The sequence below is a fragment of the Biomphalaria glabrata genome, chromosome 6, assembly GCF_947242115.1.
Source record: "Biomphalaria glabrata chromosome 6, xgBioGlab47.1, whole genome shotgun sequence".
Classification (NCBI taxonomy): Eukaryota; Metazoa; Mollusca; class Gastropoda; family Planorbidae; genus Biomphalaria; species Biomphalaria glabrata.
Genome location: NC_074716.1, coordinates 9,392,949 through 9,415,306, shown reverse-complemented (window position 1 = coordinate 9,415,306; position 22,358 = coordinate 9,392,949). Strand labels below are relative to the sequence as shown.

The 22,358-nt window shown below is 35.2% G+C and overlaps 1 protein-coding gene across 1 annotated transcript in view; it reads right to left on the bottom strand.

Annotated features, from left to right (window-relative positions):
* LOC106063335 (baculoviral IAP repeat-containing protein 7-B-like) overlaps nt 1–22,358 on the bottom strand; it is a 33,607-nt gene that overhangs the window by 6,000 nt on the left and 5,249 nt on the right. Inside the window, exons 4-9 of the mRNA XM_056031993.1 lie at nt 20,001–20,219; nt 17,223–17,444; nt 16,167–16,325; nt 13,688–15,208; nt 3,736–4,175; nt 2,029–2,587 (exon numbers count right to left, since the gene is read on the bottom strand). Coding sequence (XP_055887968.1) covers nt 14,961–15,208; nt 16,167–16,325; nt 17,223–17,444; nt 20,001–20,219 — 848 coding nt within the window. The 3' untranslated portion in view covers nt 2,029–2,587; nt 3,736–4,175; nt 13,688–14,960. The remainder of the gene's footprint in view (nt 1–2,028; nt 2,588–3,735; nt 4,176–13,687; nt 15,209–16,166; nt 16,326–17,222; nt 17,445–20,000; nt 20,220–22,358) is intronic.

Genomic DNA, 22,358 nt, shown 5'->3' with positions numbered 1-22,358 from the left:
TGGAGAGGGGTCCTTGAATATGTAAGTTATGTCTGGCGACAGTTGGTTAAGGGTCTCTTTAAAGCGCTCTACCCATCTTGCATCCTGTTCTTCTTTCGTTAACAAAGTTTTGCCTTGCTTGTCTTTTATTGGTGCCCCATGTCCACTCTTTGCTCCAGTGAGATCTCGGACAATACGATGGAGGGTTTTTGTGTCATTTCTGCTTGCAGCTGCTTGTGCCTCTTGTCCCTTCTGCTCAATCCAGTCCCGTTTATCTTGCCGACAGCTTCTCTTTACTTTCAGATCTGCTTCCCTATAGGCTTCTTCCGCTAGGCTGCGATCCTGTGTTTCATTTTTCTGATCTCGTCTACGTTTGGCCTCTTTCCTCTCATCTATCAATTTCCATTTCTGTCTTGTATCCACCGTTCCTTGTATGAACCTCGCCTCCTTCCGATAACTTCTTCTGCGCACCCAATAGTGGTATCTTTGAAGTTGGCCCACTCTTCTTCGAGGGTCAATATATCTGCAAGAGCCTCAAAGCGGTTCGTTAGTTTCAATTGGAACTGTGCTGCAGTATTGCCGTCTTTAAGCTTCTCTACATTAAATGGGCGGGGTCGTGTGGCTCGTTTTGGTTGGCGTTTCAATCGGAGCTTACATTTGCCACTGACAAGGTAGTGGTCTGAGCCGATATCAGCTCCTCTGCGGGTCCGCACGTCTAACAGAGATGACCTCCATCGTTTGGAGATGCAAATGTAATCTATCTCGTTGAAGGTTTCCCCATTTGGTGATCGCCATGTTTTTTTGTGTATTTGTTTGTGCTTAAAATATGTGTTTCCAATTGAAAGGCTGTTGGATGCGCAGAGAGAAATCAAACGCTCGCCATTATCACTGATGTTTTGTGCAGCGCCATATGGTCCCAATACATATTCAAAGCCAGTTCGGTTGGGATTGATTTTGGCGTTAAAATCTCCCATCAGTAGAATTAGGTCGTGAGTAGGTGTTTCATCAAGAGTGGTTTGTAGTTGATTATAGAACTGATCTTTGATGGTATCTTCTGCATCCTCTGTAGGGGCATAAGCTTGGATGGTAGTGACTTTAATTTGCTTTGTTTGGAGTCGAGCTGTAATGATGCGGTCACTGATCGGCTTCCAAGCAATTAGCGCTGAAGCTGCTATTTTAGACATGATGATTCCTACACCACCAATGTGCTCCTTGTCATGTCCTGAATATATTATTGTCTTGCCATCATTGATAATTTTTCCACTTGACGTCCACCGCATCTCGCAGATCCCAAGGTCCAGCCGATAAGAGTCAAACTCTCTTAAAAGTTGGGCCAGTTTACCGCATTGATTCAGGGTTCTTACATTCCACGTGCCTATAAGAGTCGGTTTCCTTGCGTTGAAAGGCTTGCCATGTATCGGGTATTGGACTTCCAGTTGGCTTTGATCCAACACCGTCAACAGGGTTTGGCCGCCCTCGCCGCATGTATAGTTTTCATTATGTGTCGAGTTTGCCGTTTCTGTAGCAATAGTGGTTTTACAGGGTGGGGTCGCTAGCCCCACGCCAAACCCTCCTCCTTTCTCACCCGGGCTTGGGACCGGCATACGGCGGAGTTTTTTAAATGCATAAAAAACAATTGCACTATGGGTTTCTTAAATGCATAAAAAACAATTGCACTATGGGTTCAAGAGTCCTCAAAGGAACTAATTTAACTTCATTGTCATACAGACCTGTGACGTGGCAAGGAGCTATTGGTCTAAACTGCCCACAGGTTTGCGACGTTGCAGGTCAGTAATCAGGCCTTCTATAACGTTTGGTATCGGGGTAGCGCACTGAAGCGTGACAACTTCTATAGATTCACTAAATCAATCTAAAATATCAACTTGACACCAAGTTCAACAAGAATGTGATCGCCCCCTACTGCCTTCCCCCCCCCCCCCGGAGATCATCCAGTGTTTTAGACAAAGTCTCTTCTCTTGATTCAAGCCTGTTATTATATTAAAAAATTCAATTAACAAATTAACAATCATAGTAACAGTTGGAGCTCACCTTGAAAGTCGCCATCTATCTTTGATTGTTCCCACCCGACTAACTCAAATGAATCGTCTGCTTTCACAAAGGAACATCCGTCAGCATGATAGTAAGCGTTTGATAGAGATCGATTGACATCAGCTATTGGAATGTAATAACGGCATTCACTACAAGTTGCGTTATTGCCTTGGTCTGCGTCATATCTAAAACCGGCCTTTGAGAAATTAAAGTACGATATATGTCGTGGCAGACTGGCTACGGGTCTAAAAGAGGCAAGTCTTTGAAACTCTTGGTTGTATAAAAACATAGGTTTTATAGGGGAAATAAACTAAAAAAACAAAACTGTCTGTGGTTAATCTGAGCTACTATGTAATAACATTGGATTCACTACGTTGATGTGCACGATTCAAGAGCAGACTTGAAGTTTAGTTCAACACAAATTAAGATTCGTGTTATGAAGACTCTAGCACACATTGAATGAAATGGTAGTTTCCTAATATAAAGGTAAGTCAAATTAAATTGTTCTGTTAATTTTTCCGGTCAAACACCAAGAAATAAAACTGTTCATTATGACAATCTGAAACAAAATATACAAGAAACAAAAATTATATGAGGAAAAATAGTCATAGCTTAAGGTGCAGTGACAAAACATAGAGTATACTTCATTGGTGCTATTACTCTTATTAAAAAGTCATTTTGGCTCATATTTCTCACGTCTAAGGTCAAATTTTGACTAAAGGTGCCCCCTCTGCGGGGATTAAGAAACCGAGACTCATATTCTTTTTGACTCCCCCAGACTTGTTGATCTCCGTCTCGACAGGTCTGGGATACCAAAAATCCTCGACCTGTATGGTGACATGTATGTACTACGCAAAACAGCAGGGTTTCTGTCCAGGGCTTTTGCAAGAGAGGATTTGAGGCCCTCAAGCCCTCACTCAAATACAGTTTAATGATGATGATGATTAAAAAGACATAGCCTACATTTCATGAAGTTAATTATGTCTATCCATAGACTTTCGTTTGTCAAAACATGATCCACATCACACATATGGTCTTGTTAGAAAATCGCATGCTATTAACTTATATTCCTTTTACCTCTGCTCTAGCTGGAGCCGGGTGGAGAGGTCGGTCTTAAAAGCAGACAATCGGGCTCCTTCTTCGTGATCGAAGATGAGCACATTTCTCATAACTTATGGACACGAAGATGACTGTAAAGTCCAATCCTCGCTTTAAAAAGCCGGCCACTTACGTGGCATGAGTAGGTTTGATCAGTTGCAGATAGGCCTGCTTCTTCTCTCAGCTTTTTGTTGGTTCGGCGCTGACAAATGGGAAAGCATTGGTTGCGTTGGTGGGGATTGAAGAGCTGAAAGAACCATGTCGCAATCCACGCACCGTTCCTCAAGAGACCGTGTTATCCATATGGCTGATGTAGTACAGAAAGGAATATAGGGAAGTTTTCCTGTGTTCTTCACCTTTTGCCTCTTACCCTAGCGTCTTAGATTAGAGGCATTGGTAACAGGGATGTAACAAATTTACATCTGCCTGGATCCTTCCTAGATAAGCATGAAATGGGTTGTCTGAGCCAGCCACGAAAACCAATGATTTGACAGAATTTAAGTCATTGCTTAACATGCCTAAATATCTTCTATTTTTGAAGTAACGTCTGTATTTATAAGATATAAAGATACGCTAAAATTTTGTTATTTTTTTTAAAATACAACTAACCTTTTATTTAGTGTGTCATTGTTCTTTATACAATTTCCCTGAGGATGGAGGACTGGCTCACTAATGATGAAATTACTAAGAACAAAAGAAAGCCTTTGGTGATTTCAAATGTACACATAGTCACAACCGTGAAAGTTACGAACAATCAGTGGTCTTTCAAGCCACAATATTCTCCCTAAGGGGACAGTATAATCACATGAGACATAAAATGCCTTAGAGTTAGTTTCCATGATCTGCATTTAGTAATATATGTTTTTATTTAATGAATTTATTGTTACATAATTGTGTGAGTACTAGCTGGAGTTAGCTACATTCTGTAAGGTGGAGAAAGGCTGATATAGACAAGTATACATATGCAATCTAGGCTAGTAAGCTAATGTCTCTTCCATAATGTAAACTATAAAACTGACTCAGACGCTCTACTGACACAGAAGCCAAACCTGTATGGAATGACAAAAGAATAACTTTTATTACAAAATTAAATAAACAAGCAAAACATTATATGTAGAGGCCTACTTAAAAACCAACAACAACAAAGAACCACAGTATTACCGGCACAACATCTCTCAATATTGCATTGTTTATTTTCCCTTTTTCTATACAAAAAATCAATTACGACTGATTGTTTTATTTATTGTTTATTTTTTTGATTATTCAAGTATCGTCACTGATTACGAATAATTGTGTAAAATTTCAGCTCGATCCGAGATTTGGCGTCAGAGAAATAAATATCTAGTCCTATTATTATTGGTTTTATAAAGAGAATAAAACTAATCGATGAAATTCAAGTTAAGATGTTTTCAATTTAAAATCCATCATCATTAACGCTATAGTTATAGTAATAATATTGTATAGTACTATAGTAGTATTGATAATAAGTTCGACCTTTAGATTTAGATGGTAGTTTTTAATTTTAGCGACAAATCTGGAGCAAGTAGGATATAGAACGAGGGTGACTTTTTTTTTTTCTAAATCAAACTTAATCACAAGCTTATCTTAAAACTTCAAAGGACAGACTACAATATTAATATAGATTCTCGCAAGATTTAGATTTGTTAAGGCCCAACGCTACTTGAGATATTGGTCCCTTTGTAATCGTCTGCTCTTTCTTCAAAATGAAAAAACAAGTGGGCGCCTTAAGATATAGTTTGTGTTGCCTTTAAGTAAATCTTGCACTGTATTCTACTAAATTAATTATTAAATTAATATGGAAATCTAGATTATATAATCTGAGAGTAGATTAGAATCTAAAATAGCGATCTAAATAAGCATTTCTTAATATATTATATTTGTAACGTATTGGAACTAATTGAACTTTGATAAGGAAAGAGTGCAAATCATTTTTATATTACAAAATTCAATATTTTTCTAGGAAAGATTCTAATTATTTTCTATGACATGAGTCGATCGACAAAATAATGTCTAGAATCCAGGCAATGTTATTATTATTTTTTTATGGTTTGTGTAAAATAGATATGGAATGACTCAAAATAAATTAAAGAAAACATTGTTTTAAATCTTGTAATTACGAACTTACATTGACAAAATTAAATTGGGATAAATCAAAAACTAAATCTAGATCTAGTTCTAATACAAATAGACCTGACCTAGTCCCGCTGTAATAGAAAAAGAAAATTCTTACGGGTATGTCCGTAATTATATATATATATAAACATATAATATATTTAGTCAGTTACTAAAAATAATCTTTGACCTATTTGTTGTAATATAAAAAAAAAATAAAGGAAACAGGAGCAAACAATTATTTAACAACAAAAATATCTCAATTCACGTACATTCTTTAAATGTATTCACATTACAGCGGCCTACTGATGGGGAAAAGAAGCTGTGATTTTGTGGAGTGTGTACGTCAGTCTGTCACGTTTAGATTTCCAACTTATAGAGCGATTGTTTTTCTCTTAATAACTTTTGATTTATGAATGTTAGATTAAAAAACAATGGAACATTTTTTTTACCCCGCCCATTCCCCTTCTGGCCGAGAAATAATCCTGGTTTTAGCGAATGTATAGATACTTATTATAATTATAATATTCTAATGATAGGTTATTGAATCATTAGAATCTAGATGTCAAAACATTTCCTCCACATTAAAAAATGTTAAAATACTCAAAATGATGTATAGTCTGTATTTTCCTATAAATGCCTTCGGGTAGTTCCTATTTAATTATTATAGTGTTTGATAAATTTATAAGTAACATTTTGCGCACCGTTTTCTGGTGTAGATCTAAAGGTCTATCATTAGAATATTATATATTTCCATGTATTTTTTAAAAATAATATTTATTCGAAGTTTCTTAAAATTGTCTTTAAAAATATTTGTATTACTATTAACTTAAGTGTGTTCTGTTGTATATGCTACTTAAATTTTTAAATAAAATGTTTACTTCTTGTTTTCAAAATATATTTAATATGTAGCCTATATAAATCAAAATTAATTTAAAACATCATTTAATAAGCTGTGTTCACAGATTAAACAAATTAGAAACATGCACTGTAGAAATGTAATTCCCTGAGGCCTTGAATGAACACTGTAGAAAACAATCATTTAGTTTTAAATAATCATTCAATAACATCAGAAAGAGAGATTTACATTCAACTATATTTTTTCATTCATCAGTTCATTAAATACAAATGAATATTAACAATGTAATAATAATACCATTAATATACTCTCGAATCTCCATATTATGTGGTATCATGGGGGGGCGTTTTTTTTCCAAACCCTAACCCTAACGCCCAGTAAACCCTAACCCTAAGCATAAATGCGCGTACAGCATATGCATATATATATATATATATATATATATATAAAATGCATATATGCATATGCTGTACGCGCATTTATGCTTATATATATGGCTTGTCTTCGAATCCGAAGATTAATGAGGAATACAGTATTTCCCGTGGCTGCGCAGCCCCAGCTGTGACCTGCATATTTTGCCACATCCAGGGCAAGCATAACCATTGTCCGCAGGTGATCGATTTAGATTTTCTTTTCGTCGTCTGCGTTTGTCCTCGGCAGCAGATTTTCTTTTGGTCTCAAATGTGTATCCCGCGGCCTTCGTGATTGACCTCCAGCTGTCTTGTTCCGACGCCGAATGCAGCCAGTTGCTCTCTTCTATGTCAGTCAAAGAAAGTTGACGCCTAAGCTGGTCTTTGAAGCGTTTTTGTGGGGCGCCTCTGTTACGTCGACCACCTTTTAGCTCACCAAAAAAGACTGCCTTTGGCATACGTTCGTCTCCCATACGGGATACGTGCCCTGCCCAGCGTAGATGTCGGACCATAAGAAGTCACTCTATACTGTCCATACCGGCGTTCGCAAGCACATCGCTGTTTGTAGTGCGGTCCTGCCACCGTATGTCCATGATGGAGCGCAAGCATTATTGGTGAAAGCGCTCAAGAAGTCTTAGTTTTTTTTTTATATAGTGTCCATGTCTCAGAGCCATATAGAAGGGTTGAGAGAACCACCGCCTGGTAGACATTGATTTTGTAGGCAGGCGGAGCGATTTGTTCCTCCAGACTCTCGCCTGAAGGCGTCCAAAAGCGTTACTAGTCTTGGCCAGACGGTTATCAACTTCCCTTGAAAGTGAAGCGTCATTTGACACTATACTACCTAGATATGTGAAGTGGTCTACCACGTTAAGGGGCTGTCCGTTTACTGTGATCCTTGGGGCTGAATTATTTCATGAAGGCATCTACATCCGGTTTCGTTTATGTGTTCAATCTCCGGCGTCTACTATCCCATACAAAAACAAAGGAGATGGTCATAACGGAGCTTCTCTATGCCGATGATTGCGCCCTGCTAGCTCACAATGAACATTACCTCCAGAACGCGGTCAACGAATTTGCATACGCTGCCGCCTCTTTCGGTCTATCTATAAACCTCGGGAAAACAGAAGTCATGTTCCAGAAGTCACCCAATGAAATATATATATATATATATTTATATATATATATATATATATATATATATATATATATATATATATATATATATATATATATATATATATATATTAGATTTTAAAAAAAGCAGTGTTTCTCAACCTTTGGCGGAAACGCATTCTCCTGATACCCCACATATTTAGATTAGGACTTTGAGGATCACCGCCGAAAAAAAAGATATTGGAAAAATAATATTTAAAAAAAAAAGCTTATTTGTAAGTGATACATTTTGTTCAATAGGTATGTTTGTAACTTTGTTTTGTTACTGAACTATAATTCAAAAATGTAAACAAAAAATTTCGGAAGTGAGAGGAGAAATTAATTAGATTAGATTAGATTCTACTCTAAACTTTTTGCATTTTTAGGATTCAAGAATATATTGTGAGTTATAGTCACAATTTTTTTATACAATAGAAAAATATCAGTATGAGTAAAGGTTGGGAAAAGGTGTTACTCTTATAATGAAACATTTCGTATGAATTTTAAATTTTCCAAAACAAAGTCTTTCTTAAAATAACTAAGATTAATTCGTGTGCAAACACATAAACTATTCTGTTTTAAAAAGTCATGTTTTCGTTTGGAAAGGGGAGAGGGCGGTAGAGTAAAAACGTTATAGCTTTACAGTTACGCTAGGCAGAACATATATTCTGCTTTAGGAACGACCTTGCGCAAGGGTAATTACTTTGGCAGGCTGTCTCGTTCTGAGGCCGCATGCAACCAGGTGCTCTCTTCTATGTCAGCCAAGGCAAGTTGGAACCTAAGCTGGTCTTTGAAGCTGGAGGAAATGCTACCGTTGCCTCAGCGTGACACCTCCGTGGAAACGTCCGCCCGTGGAAGAGGATAGGCCAAGTACGAGAGCAAACATGGCTCCCAGTAAGCTACCACCGTATATGAAAACGCCAAAAAGTCAAAACGTGCCTTTCTGTCTATTTAAGTCAATGTTCTTGCAGACTAAACGATAACGGAAAGTTAAATTGCCATCTGGTGAGACTATTACTAATTACTGTGAAAAGAAAATTCATGATTAAAGAGAACACTTAAAAAAATTGTCATTATTTCTCAATCACATGACATCATGGACATAAAATATATTGTCCTTATGTTTGAGTCGTTGATGTCCTGTTTCATTTCAAGTGCAAACAAGAAAGAGTTTTATGATGCCAACGTTCTTCTAGTCGCATTTGACCCAGATGACATTAACTTAGAATTGTGTTAAAAGATGCAGTCCTTCAAAGAAGCTTTTCCTAATGACAAGTCAAGTTTGTGTTTAATACGAGATTTGGCTGCGGTTTTCTTTTTATGACAGACAGCTACATGAGATTTGGCTTTTTTTAAATAATTGACAACTACATTTTACAAAGTTTTGCAAACAATTTCAAAGCATGTATCTCGCTTTGTCCTTATCAGTTTGTTCAGCATAGCTAACAGTGTTCATAAATTCTAATTAGTCTATAGGTCATATAGAAATAATAAATTAAAATTATAAATTTCAAAATAAAAATGTTAACAATGACAGAATTAATAAGTTTTTTTTCTTAAATCTCCCCTCTCGTACTGTTTACAAAATAGTGTAACAAACCAGATTTGTACGAACGATCATACTTTAAAAGACTGAAACTTGTAAAAGAAAAATTTGTGGCGCATCTGAATTAGAAGTTAACAAAATTGGCGCACGGATGCAAAAGGTTGGCCACCCCTGGTGTATTGGTTTGAGGATACTTAAGCTGCTAGTTCGAATCCAAGTCATTGAACTTATAACATACGTGAATATGTCTAATCGCACAGATTTTTTTATTGTTAGTCTAGAACTATTACCAATTTAATTGCATGCCTGATCCAAACTAATTCATACAATCGCAATTAATAAAAGCTTTGTTTTTTTTTCGTAAGTATTTTTGTATTCTTATTGTGTTTCATTTTGCCTGGACCCATTTGAATAGTTTTCATTGGTACAGGCCATGTCCACCAAGTTCATCGACCCTTGAATTATAATAGGCTATCCCTCACCTCAACCCTTAACCAAAAAATAGTCCTACATACATTTTCTTTTTTTTTTTTTGTATTACAGCCCTTCCCCGCCCCCTTTTATCAAGCTGTTCATATTTTGGTGGTGAAAAAAAACTATCTATTTATTCCAGTCCAGTGTCTAGTTAATCTATAGTGCTTAAAAAGGAAGGATCATTTAGTGCTATGAAACATATGTATTTAGACTTAATATATATTTTTTATTAAAAAAAAATAGACCTACTGCGGCCAGTTTGAGCAGTTAATACAAATGGTAATAAATAGAAGTCTCTCTTGTTTTTCTCGAATTTCCGCGTGGGTTGTGACTATATCAGAAGCGTTTCTTATTCAGCGCCTACGATGTAACAGGAGGCTGTGAACTACATTTTGTACACATCAGTATGGGAATAGAAGTCATTTCGTCGCGATCAATCAATAAGCTATTGATTCTGTGTATATGTAGTCCTGAAAATATTGATTTAGTTATGAAGGATATTTGTTTTTAATTAGTTGCCAACAATGAAAAAAAATGTTTGAAAGCGCTTGTAGACACGTGAAACTGGTCAGAAAACCAGTGACTTGGCAGAATTTAAGTCATTGGTTAATATGCATGACTAAATGCATGACGCGTAGGACGTAATTATCTTCTTTGTTTTTGAAGTAACGTCTGTATTATATACCTTTACCTTTACCTATCCCTTAGTCTGTTGGACCGTTGGGGCACCAGGCAAGATTTGTTGACCGTCTTTCTCCATTCCTCCCTTTTTTTTGCCTTGATCAGAACCTCTCTCAATGGCAGGCCTGTCCATTCTTTAATGTTGTCCTCCCATCGCTTTTTCTGTCTGCCTCTTCTTCTTTTTCCTGGCACTGTTCCCTGAAGAAAGGTCTTTGCGAGCCCCGTAGATCTTGTAATGTGGCCAAAGGTTTTAAGCTTTCGTTTTTTCACAATAGTAAGCAGGTCGTCATGAGCTCCGATCGCTACAGTAACCCTTTCTCTGATTTCTTGGTTTGTGATGCGGTCTTTGAATGTGATGCCTAGGATCCTTCTGTAGCATCTCAATTCCATTGCTAGGATCCTCCTCTCAAGCTCTGCATTCAACGTCCACGACTCGCAAGCATATAAAAATGTGGCCATGACCAGAGAGCGCATCAGTCTAATTTTGGTGCCGAGGGCTAAGCCCTTATCTTTCCATATTATTTTAAGTTTTGAAAGGGCTGCTGTGGACTGTGCTATTCGAGCCAATAATTCGGGTTTTGTTCCCTCATCTGAGACAATAGCTCCGAGGTATTTGAAGCTGTTAACACTAGTTAGCTTTTCACCTCCAATACTGATGCCTCTTTTAAAGCCCTGTATTATATAAGACAAGAAGATAAGATTCAATGGTTTGATTTGATTTTGATTTTAGGCACATCGGCACAATTTAGGCCATGTCGTGCCTGTAAGATTCAATGGTCCAAAGAACTTTAGGTTTTCCCGATGACTAAAAATAAAAAATAGTTGAAAAAAGTAACAAGAAAAAAAAAGGTTTTATTTAAAATATTTTAGTTTGTTCCTTCTTATTGTGAAGATGATTACAACCTCCCGTAGGATGGTAATAGATGGCGGTGGGAACGGGCTCAAAACTTCAAACCGGGGAACATTGAGAAGAACATGGAACTACAGCCCAGAAAGTTGTCCTCACGCGCATTAATCATAAACTACGAAGTTACAAATTACTGCGTTCTACGTGGATAAAAACTGCCGAGTAAGTGCAGCATGAATAGTCCAATCTTTAATTACTTTACTACGCAGTAAGCCCATATCGAAAATAATTCTTGCGTCAACACTCAACACTAAACCATACTAGAATAGTTATTTTTTGTTTGTTTTTAAAACGTATATTATAATAATAGTCACGTTTTATAAAATTAGAAGCAGGCCTATACATTAACAATATCCAATTGTGCATGTTTATATCCTTGTATCCAATGCAGACCCCAGCGTCAAAGATCCAGATGGATGTAACAATAATTTAAAAAGCCTTTAAAAAAAAAAGAGGGAAAAATATATGCAACTTAAACATGTTTAGTTTAATAGTCGTTTGTTCAGAAAATCACCATAGTATTGCACTTCAATATTTTTAAAAATTTATTCTAAATATATAAATGTAGAATAGTTTAAAAAACGCAGCTATATAAGATGTGAAAACCTAATTACATCATAGTAGCTTCATTCATTCAAAGCCTAATTGTATGGTAACTATTTTTCAATACATATAAACAGTACATATAAACTGAAAAAATAATTATATAAAATAGGGAGTATCCATATACTGGCACTAACATAGAAACAAATAAATGAGTTCTGTTTGTATTTAATGAATAAAAAATTCAACTTCAAAACAGACTATGCCGAGAAAATGTTCATAATAAATGTATTTTGTGACGTTAGACATTTTTCAGTAATTTCTTAGTTGATAGCTCTGGTTCAAATCAAATATCAATCCCTGGTCGTGTGGTAAAGTTCTGGACTGTCGTCTTAATGGTTCCTGGTGCGATCCTCTCTATCCCTCTCGTTTTCCCCGTAGGATGTCTGAGCCACATCTAATGGTCCCTCCATTTTACAGGAGCACCCAAACATGTAATGGAAAAAAACACTATAACTCTTAAGAAGTCTTAATTTAAAGGTGTTACAATATAGCCTCCCTTTATTTCTTTTATATATATATATATATATATATATATATATATATATATATATATATATATATATATATATATATATATTTACTAAATGCGATTTCTTAGTATTTCTACATTAAAAAAACATTCAATATATTTGAGTAGTAGACATTGTAAGACTTGTTAATGTCATTTGTCTTTGTTATAGTTGTTATAACTGCATACATATTTTGAAGATAAAACATTCCTGGGGTGTACAAATATGATCAGCGATTCACAAGCGTAAACATGTAAGCCCACAAGCCACTCAAGTCTGAGTTGCAATTCAAAATGCGTGAGCCTTTCGACTATTGTGAGAAGAGGCATGGTTTGCTTTAAAAAAAATGTGAACTAAAAATATAATTCCAGTCATACATTTCATATATTATTGGTGCAATTTTTAGGTGACTGAATAACTAAGCATAAGGACTAAGGACACAAACAGTTAAATAAATACATTTTTAAAATACTAAACAAAATTGTTAAAGGATGAACCTTCATCGTCTCCTCTAAAAACCCATATTTAGATCTATATTTAAACAAGATTTTACCGTTTCAGAAATAGAGTTTTAAACAGAACACAGTATTTAAAAAAATAATATATCACTTCCAGCAAGCAAAAGTAGCAGACTTGATATATAAGAAATAATGCGCAATTCCAAGTTATAAAACATCAATCTACACTAGTTTAAAAAACTTCTTTGATTGCCAGAACAGCAACCAGTGTTAGAAACTAGAAACATCAACTATCAAAATATCAACTCTGTAGATAAATGTGGGAAGAAGGGTGAAAATGCAACGGCGCCTAGTGATTACATATGCCCGACCTGTGACCGCAGCTGTGTATCAAGGATTGGCCTCTTTATTCACACAAAAAGTTGCAAAGTGAAAAGATAGACTCTCGAGATGTAAAATGCCACAGAATCAGAATAGTTGAATGTAATAAATACACTATCTAACGGATAGTTAATATTTCCAGAGATAGAAGTTCACATCTGAAGCTTACAAAGAAGGGTAAGTTAAACAAAATTATAATTTAACTTTTTTTTTTTTTAGAAGGAATCTATCGTTGAAAAGTCTGTCAGGTAATGTAGCTTCAGGATAGAAGACTCAAAAGTAAAGTAGCAATCATAATCCACACTGAACAATAATCTTCAAATACAAAAACAAAACCTTAATAAAATACTCAGAAAGACACAAAGGCACATTCCTTTTTCCATATGATAATAATATTAATAATAATAATAATAATCTTTATTATCCGTAAGGAAATTTGTCTTACAATTTGTGCATTACACCAAACAAAAACATTTGTACAAACACTCCTTCTTCCCTAGTGCTATTAGAGCATGGAATGGGTTGCCTGAGCTAGCCAGGAAAACCAGTGACTTGGCAGAATTTAGGTCATTGGTTAACATGCATGACTGGATTAACAAAGGAACACGCTTAGGACGTAATCATGTTTTTGTAAAGTAAGGGCTGTATTTTATAATAAGATAAGAAAAGAAATATTTAAACCAAATTATAAAAAAGATACATACAAATATTCAACAATAAACGCATTATACTAATTTTCCAATACATATAACTCTATAAAAATGTGTATAAAATGTGAAAGACGCAGATCTACATGTATAAATTACATTATAATCTGATACACAAATAACATTACAAAAATGGCATAAAATGAATGCCGGTTATGGATTGTAATAAAAAAGGATCATACATAAGTATTACGAGTATGTGTTGATGTTAACAAAATCTAAATTATTTAATTATATTTGATACAAAATAAGAATTCTTGAAAAGATCAATAATGTCTGTTCCATGTATACGTTTTTCATATAAAAATATATATAACAGAGAAATATATTAATTGTTAGTTTAGCCGAAAAAATTCGACGGCTAACATTTTATTGTAGATAAAAGAAGCGCTTACACACTTACTCTACAAAATATCTTGTAAATCTAAAATTATAAACAATAATTTACACTTAGTGTTCTGCAAAACATAACAAAACTAATATAGTACACCATCCCAACTAATGCCAGCAGATATAAATCTTCTATATATTACTTTTAAATAATGCCAAAAATCGACTTTCGACATTTATTTAAAAAGAATAAAAAATACTTATGAAATTATTATTATTATTGATTGTTGAACTTATTCTTTCTTTTATCTTTTCAATCTCTTTCCACCCAGACCCTTTCTGTCTCATTCTAAAGTCTCTGTCTCTAGCGTGCTATACTAACATTAACATTAAGTGGTATCATATAGACGCGGGGAGAGTTCCAAACTATTGAGCAACAAGCCCTAATTAATGGGAACTGATCTGGATTGCGAAGCTAACGGTGACAAGGAAATCTACAATCGTGGGGCTCCCCTAAGGCGCGGGGCCTGGGGCGGTTGCCCCACTTGCAACCCTCTAGGGCCGCTACTGATTACATAACAACATATCCAATATCACTCGGCTATTTCAAAACAGTTTAACCGTGTTAGTGACCTGTTTTCTAAATTGTTATAATTGATATATTATTAACAATGAGATATCTTAAGCAAAATAAACATTAACAGTTCCCAGAATTCTCTTCCCACAAGCTGGACATTGTGAAAATTTATTAGAACATTGCTTACAAGTGGACATATGTCCACAAGGTACAAATAAATCTTGGACATCGGCTGTCTGGCAGGATTTACATTTCATCTGCTGTTTTAGGGTTTCATTTTCTCGTTGTAATAATTTCCTAGAAACATCGGTCACTGATCTCATGTCTCTTTGCACACTAGACGCTTGTGATGCTAGAAAAGATAAGATAGAATGAAGATAAAACTTAAAAAATACTTTATTTAGGTTTTTTATATATAAATATATCACAAGCATGCCAGAAAACTACGCTGTCTCGGTCATGTCACTCGCATGCCAGATGAAATAATCCCTAAAGACCCACTATAAGCTGAGCCTGCAGATGGAATCAGACACAAAGGCCGCCCAAGACTAACCTACAGAGATGTCTGCAAGCGAAACATCAGAACCACGGGCGTCGAACAAAGTATTATCGAGGAGATAGCCCAAGACAGGACAGTATGGAGACAGAATGTACGTGCTGGTACGAACTTCGTCGAGTGCAAAAGAAACGAAACTTCACCAGTCAAGAGAAAGAAGAAGAAAGCTGCCCTGTCTATTAGCCGTAAGTCAGATGCACATACATGCACGAACTGTGGCAAACTCTGCCGCTCCAAAATCGACTTGATCAGTCACACCAGATTATGTCCTGTCTCAAGACGAAATCAAAACCATTGACTTACCTGGGTGCATCCATTGTCTTCCGAGACACAAGGATCCATATATGCCAGATGAAAGAATTCCTAAGGATATCCTCTTAGCAGAGCTTAGCAGAATCAGACAAATAGACGCCAAGACTAACTGACAGAGATCTGTGAACTAGAGGCATCAATGAAAGAGGCATCAATGAAAGAAGGTGTGAGAAAATCGTCAGCATACAGCCCTATACAGCCCTAAAACAAGTGCATTCACTTGCATGAACAGTGGCAAACTTTACGACTCAACAATCGGATTGTTTAATCAAACCAGATTCTGTCCGGCCTCGAGAACAATATTATCTGGGCGCATTCATTACCTTTCAAGACTGAATTTGAATTTTAATAAACGTACAAACAACAATCTATAAATCATCGAATTTCTAGTTAAATGATTTGTTATTGAACTTTTTATTTTTTATTTTAAACTTGATATTACCTGAAGCCACTGGCTGACCATTTCTTACAGGGGCAGGTGGTAGGTCATGTATAATGGATAATGGACTTGTTACATTCTGTGCAGGTACCTGTTCTTCAGTGGTAGTAATACTAATTGAGTCTCTTATTGCTGGGTCTGGTGTAGGAGCGTCTCCATTCGCTGAGTGGAAAAATTGTGAAACAGATATACACAGAGACAAAGAAAGAAAGGAAGAGAAGGACATTAAATCAGCAGATAATAATAGGAGCAATGAATTACGGAAACAAATACATTGTTTAGCTCTGAGTCTTAATAATAGGCAACCTAGCTATTGTAAATTTAGGGATACAAAAAATATCTATATAATGAAAATCACTTTTCACTTCGGTATAGCTTCATGCAAACTGGGGGAGAGAGAATGCAAAGATTGCGTATTTAGTGCCAACGCTTGATAAAACTCAAATAAAGCTTGTCATAAAACTCAATTAAAGCTTGTCATTAACTGGGAAAATCTTATATAATAAAAACTATCTCACTCTAAATCATAAGATCAACGTACTACAGTGTTATGGAGTGGGCATGTGTTTCCTAGGGGATTATGAAGAGTTGAGGTATTCATTGTTAGCTGTAGAGATAGAGAACATTACTTTAATGTTAGTCTTGTAGTATGATGCCAGATAAGTGGCGATGTCGTCAGCTGTGTTTACTACGCCAGACGACTCCTGGATGCCAGCGTGTTAGGACGTGTGTTTTTAGTGAGTTAGATTTGTTTAAAGTATAATTATATTTCATTTTATCTCAAGTTAAATCTGTCTATGTTGTAATAAAAGTTCTATTTAGTTTTTACAAAGGAGTTATTCATTTAATTTCAAGTTTTATAAGTTAAAATATAATATGAATATAGTGTTGTCTAAATGCAGTTTAGTGCTATAAGTCAACGTCCGTCAACAGAAAACGACTCATCACACACATAATGGAGGTACAGCAGTAGCAAATAGTAGGGGAAAAAGAAGAAAAAAACAAGAATGATACAGAACAGTTCTTATTAGGAACAGATATTTAGAAATAAAAACAAACCTAATGGTCTTGCTGAAACTGATGGATCATTGCTAGCTACATTGCTTGCAATATTGATTGCTACATTGCTAGCTACATTGCTAGCTACATTGTTTCTTTGTTTGAGCTGAAGAAGTGAACAAGATGGCCGAAATCTTTTGTGCTCAACGTCAACATCATCGCCAGGCTTCCAGGATCTCAGGCCAAGCCCACAGCTGTAACAACGAACACAATCTGAATAACCTGTGGAAAGTCAGACACACAAGATTTAACTATACAGCAAATAAAGCGTTGATAGTTTAATATATGAGTCGAGTGGTTCTAAGCTCGAATATAGAATACATAGATTTCGAGATGTGGTATCGTTCTATTATGAGATGTTTCAGCTCTTTGACGTTTTGAGGTATAAAAGACACTTGGAACTTCTGATATAGAAACAGGAAATAGAATGATTAAAATTGACTTTTAGTTCAGTCAAGTCAGTCAAGTGGTATCCTTTGGACCGGGCAGTCAAGTAGTATCTTTTGGACCGGGACGGACAGTAGCGACTTAGAAAGTCGAGTAGTAATTTCAGTTAAGTAGTAACTTTTGGGCAGTTGACGCCAGTGGTCTTTTTAAGACATATATTTTTACTAGTTTTTCTGTATTATTCTGTACAGTGTTACCCGCTGAGATGCGGACGTGATTTGTAATCTACTCTGGAGAGTTAAACGTATTGGATATATTTGATACCGCTGTTATGCGGATAGGATTGTTTCTTGACTTGTGTAACCGACAAGGAGTGCAGCATTACTATTTTTGTATCAAATAAACTTTATATTTTGTCTGCTGAAACGGACTTAAGTCAAACTGTAGTGTCTATGTTTGTCACGTGTCAAGAGTACTCCAGGAAGCCCGAACCCAGCAATCTACGCCTTCGCGACACAGTAGTAGTGACCAGTCCCTCATGTGTGTAATAGTACTACACGTCACACAATAAAACGAGCGGGAAAATCTTGAGGATTAACCGGAACGCATTACACACGATTAGGCAATCACAGCGCAATCTTTACACTTTAATCACAATATACTTTATCTGTATACTATGGTCCACAAAATTTATCAAATGCTATTTAATGTGCTTATACTTTATTACTAAATGAATACTGTCTTTAATTTTATCCTTTTAAATAAATAGCATAACACACCGGCTATTTATAGTTTATTTTACGGTGCGTCACTCCCATTTTTTTCTTTAGCAATATAACAGACCCCCTTTTTTTCCCTTATATACAACAATAAAATGGGTCCCTTTCTTTTTTCAATACTTAAAACAATATAATGGGCTCCTTCTATGTTCATCACTTAAAACAATATAATTGACCCCTTCTATGTTCATCACTTATAACAATATAATTGGCCCCTTCTTTGTTCATCACTTATAACAATATAATTGGCCCCTTTTTTGTTCATCACTTATAACAATATAATTTGCCCCTTCCTGTTCATCACTTATAACAATATAATTGGCCCCTTCTTTGTTCATCACTTATAACAATATAATTGGCCCCTTCTTTGTTCATCACTTATAACAATATAATTGGCCCCTTCCTGTTCATCACTTATAACAATATAATTGGCCCCTTCTTTGTTCATCACTTATAACAATATAATTGGCCCCTTCTTTGTTCATCACTTATAGCAATGTATTTGGCCCCTTCTTTGTTCATCACTTATAACAATATAATTGGCCCCTTCTTTGTTCATCACTTATAGCAATATAATTGGCCCCTTCTTTGTTCATCACTTATAACAATATAATTGGCCCCTTCTTTGTTCATCACTTATAACAATATAATTGGCCCCTTCCTGTTCATCACTTATAACAATATAATTGGCCCCTTCTTTGTTCATCACTTATAACAATATAATTGGCCCCTTCTTTGTTCATCACTTATAACAATATAATTGGCCCCTTCTTTGTTCATCACTTATAGCAATGTATTTGGCCCCTTCTTTGTTCATCACTTATAACAATATAATTGGCCCCTTCTTTGTTCATCACTTATAACAATATAATTGGCCCCTTCTTTGTTCATCACTTATAACAATATAATTGGCCCCTTCCTGTTCATCACTTATAACAATATAATTGGCCCCTTCTTTGTTCATGACTTATAACAATATAATTGGCCCCTTCTTTGTTCATCACTTATAACAATATAATTGGCCCCTTCTTTGTTCATCACTTATAACAATATAATTGGCCCCTTTTTTGTTCAGAATGTCAACCCATATGTGTTACATCATGAATTTGTAGCATAGGAAGATTTCATTTCGTTCAGAATATGGAAGAAATTACATATACAATGTTACAAGTATTAATTCCTAGTAACACGTAACACAAGCAATTTACACTCTTCACTCCTAGTTCTTATCTTCACCTTTGATGACACTCCACTATTATCTAGCTGTTCAACTGCTTCAGACGTATAACTCTTGTAAATCGGGATGACTGATTTGCTGGACTTCATAACCGAGTTGTCTGACATGCTTATGCAGCATTTGGAATATTTAATGTTTATTTTCGAATGGCCAATGCAATGAATAATGACACCCCTTAATCTTAATTAACTATGCATAGGTAAAAAATACAATCCGTCATCAAATATACAATTAAAGAAGAGATGTCTAAAACCTAATTCAAAAGATGTATACCATCACTAATAACTATCCACTATTGTGACGCCCGCAACTTAATCCTAGGGATGTGAACTTTTCTAGTGGACCTTTTCTAGACTAGATATCAGGATGTGTTACCTGCAAAGAAGAATCCAGCATTGACGAGAACACTGATCGATAAAAAATGATTTGCAGGCCAGGTGGCGAACGATTGCAATCGTTTCACAGCATCACTATAGACAGGGTAGACTGAATTGGTGGGGGGTCGTGGCAGGTGAGACGGTGGTTCATTTGAGATTTGACTTGCTGTTAAAGGAACTTGGTCAAGTTGATCCGAATTTACTGGACTGCGGTCAGCTTTAAGGTAATAATAAAAAAAAAATATTATTAATGATCTGTCAATATATAACATTTGTTTGTATTTAGTGATGATAATAGTGATTTTCATATTAGAAAACTGTCCCCACCGCAAAGCTGGTGCCCTACAGTAAATACCCTATTTTGATACTATGAATGTAGATTACAATTCATCGTGTATCTCAAGGTAAACACTTTTAACCTTGAGCTATCTAGTGACTTGATAGCAGTCAGGAAGAGAAGCCAGGAAAGGGTAGTCATTGAATGTAGTCACTTGAGAAAGTTATTGTAAAGAGTCACTATAAAAGTCATCATACAAAAATTGAGATTTGTTCTTGTCGAGATGTTTGTACCGTCGTCCTGTATTTCTATAAAGGATTATTACTAATTATTCAAGGATTGTGTGTGTCGTATCATCTATGTAGTGTTATTATTATTATTATTTTTATTAGACGTATTATTTGTGTCAGCTATGTCAAAAATTATTTCCTCATTTACGAGAGAGAGTCAGAGAGAAAGAGAGGTATGAACGTAAAAGAATGCAACCTGACAACGCCTACATGTAATATCATAATATAAACCCAATACCCCTAATGACCATCTAAAATGACATGGTGACAAAAACAGTTGATACTTTAAAGAAAAAAAGCCACACTATCGGATCTGAGATTATAGATTCCAGAGTTGAATTCTGTCTCAGGATATCTACTTTATCTTCCAGCTATATGAACATAATCTGCCCTGATCATGTGGTCTAAAAAGGAAACCGTTTTTTGTTTGTACTTTAATGAGTGAAAGTTCATATCTCCTCACCCAGCCTCCGATCTCTCTATTTTAACAAAGCTTATAAGAAGTCTGTCTGTCTGGTAAAATGTTTGCATACGTTATTTCCCAAAACCCAATCTCGGATCCAGCTGAAATTCAATTTTTAAAAAATCCATTAGCTAATTAACTGATGCTAATGAATTATGTTGTTTTGGGATCAAGGGAAAGAAATCGTACTTCATTGATAGGAAAACCAGTGACTTGGCAGAATGTAAGTCATTGGTTAATATGCATGACTAAATGCATGACGCATAGGACGTAATCATCTTCTTTTTTGAAGTAACGTCTGTATTATATAAGATAAGATGTAGTGGTATAAGTTGAATTAGTCCCCTTTATTAGTCTCCGCTTTAAAGCTTAAAACTAACAATAGATAACTACAAAACTTTCTATTTCTATAAGCATTACACTAACACAGTGGATATCCCCAAAGAGTAGACGTTTTGATTTCTGAGTTCGAATTCAGGTCCGATTTAAAAAGCGCTTACTGTTAAATTCACCTAGATACCCCCTTCTTTCTACCTCAACCACTTTCCCAACTGGTCCGGACTATTCATAGGGTAATAGCGTATTAACTCTTTCTCTCCGTAATTATTTACCACATTCTGTTGGAATCTATGTTGGTATCGTCAGTTAGGAGAGAAAGAGTTTAGAAAGCTAAAATCACAAGATAGCGCTAATCAAAAACAATTGGTAAAAAAAATATTTTCTAATAGTGAGATTTATAATTGTTAGTGTAGATCAATTTCAAATGTAATTAAATGACTGATCCAAACTAATTGATGCAATTGAGTATAATATAAGCTTTGTTTTTTTAAAAAAGTATTTAAACATGTTTTTCTTGTTTAATATATATTTCTCACTTTCGCCCATATAGCGGAAAGTATAAACACTTATTCATACATTTGTGATATATATATATATATATATATATATATATATATATATATGCGTGTGGTGTATGTATATGTATGTACGTATAAAAATGGTTACTGAAATATAATGCTTAGGTGATGCCATAATAAATTTCAATGTCAGGATATGTCGACCATTATCACTGAGTTCAGGTTTAAAAATAACACTTGACCTTAGTTAGATAAACTTAAAGGAACTCTATAACATACAAACTAAATACATAAATATAGGATATAGTAAGAAATGTTATACTTGGAGCACACCCATATCCTTTATCAGTAAATGCACAATACATTTTAGACAAAATTTAAAGATGTAGGTGTCAAAAAAAAATAAAAATCAGATTAATAATTAGCACCTACCCTTATAGTTAAAGCATTAAATGTTGAATTTCAGAGC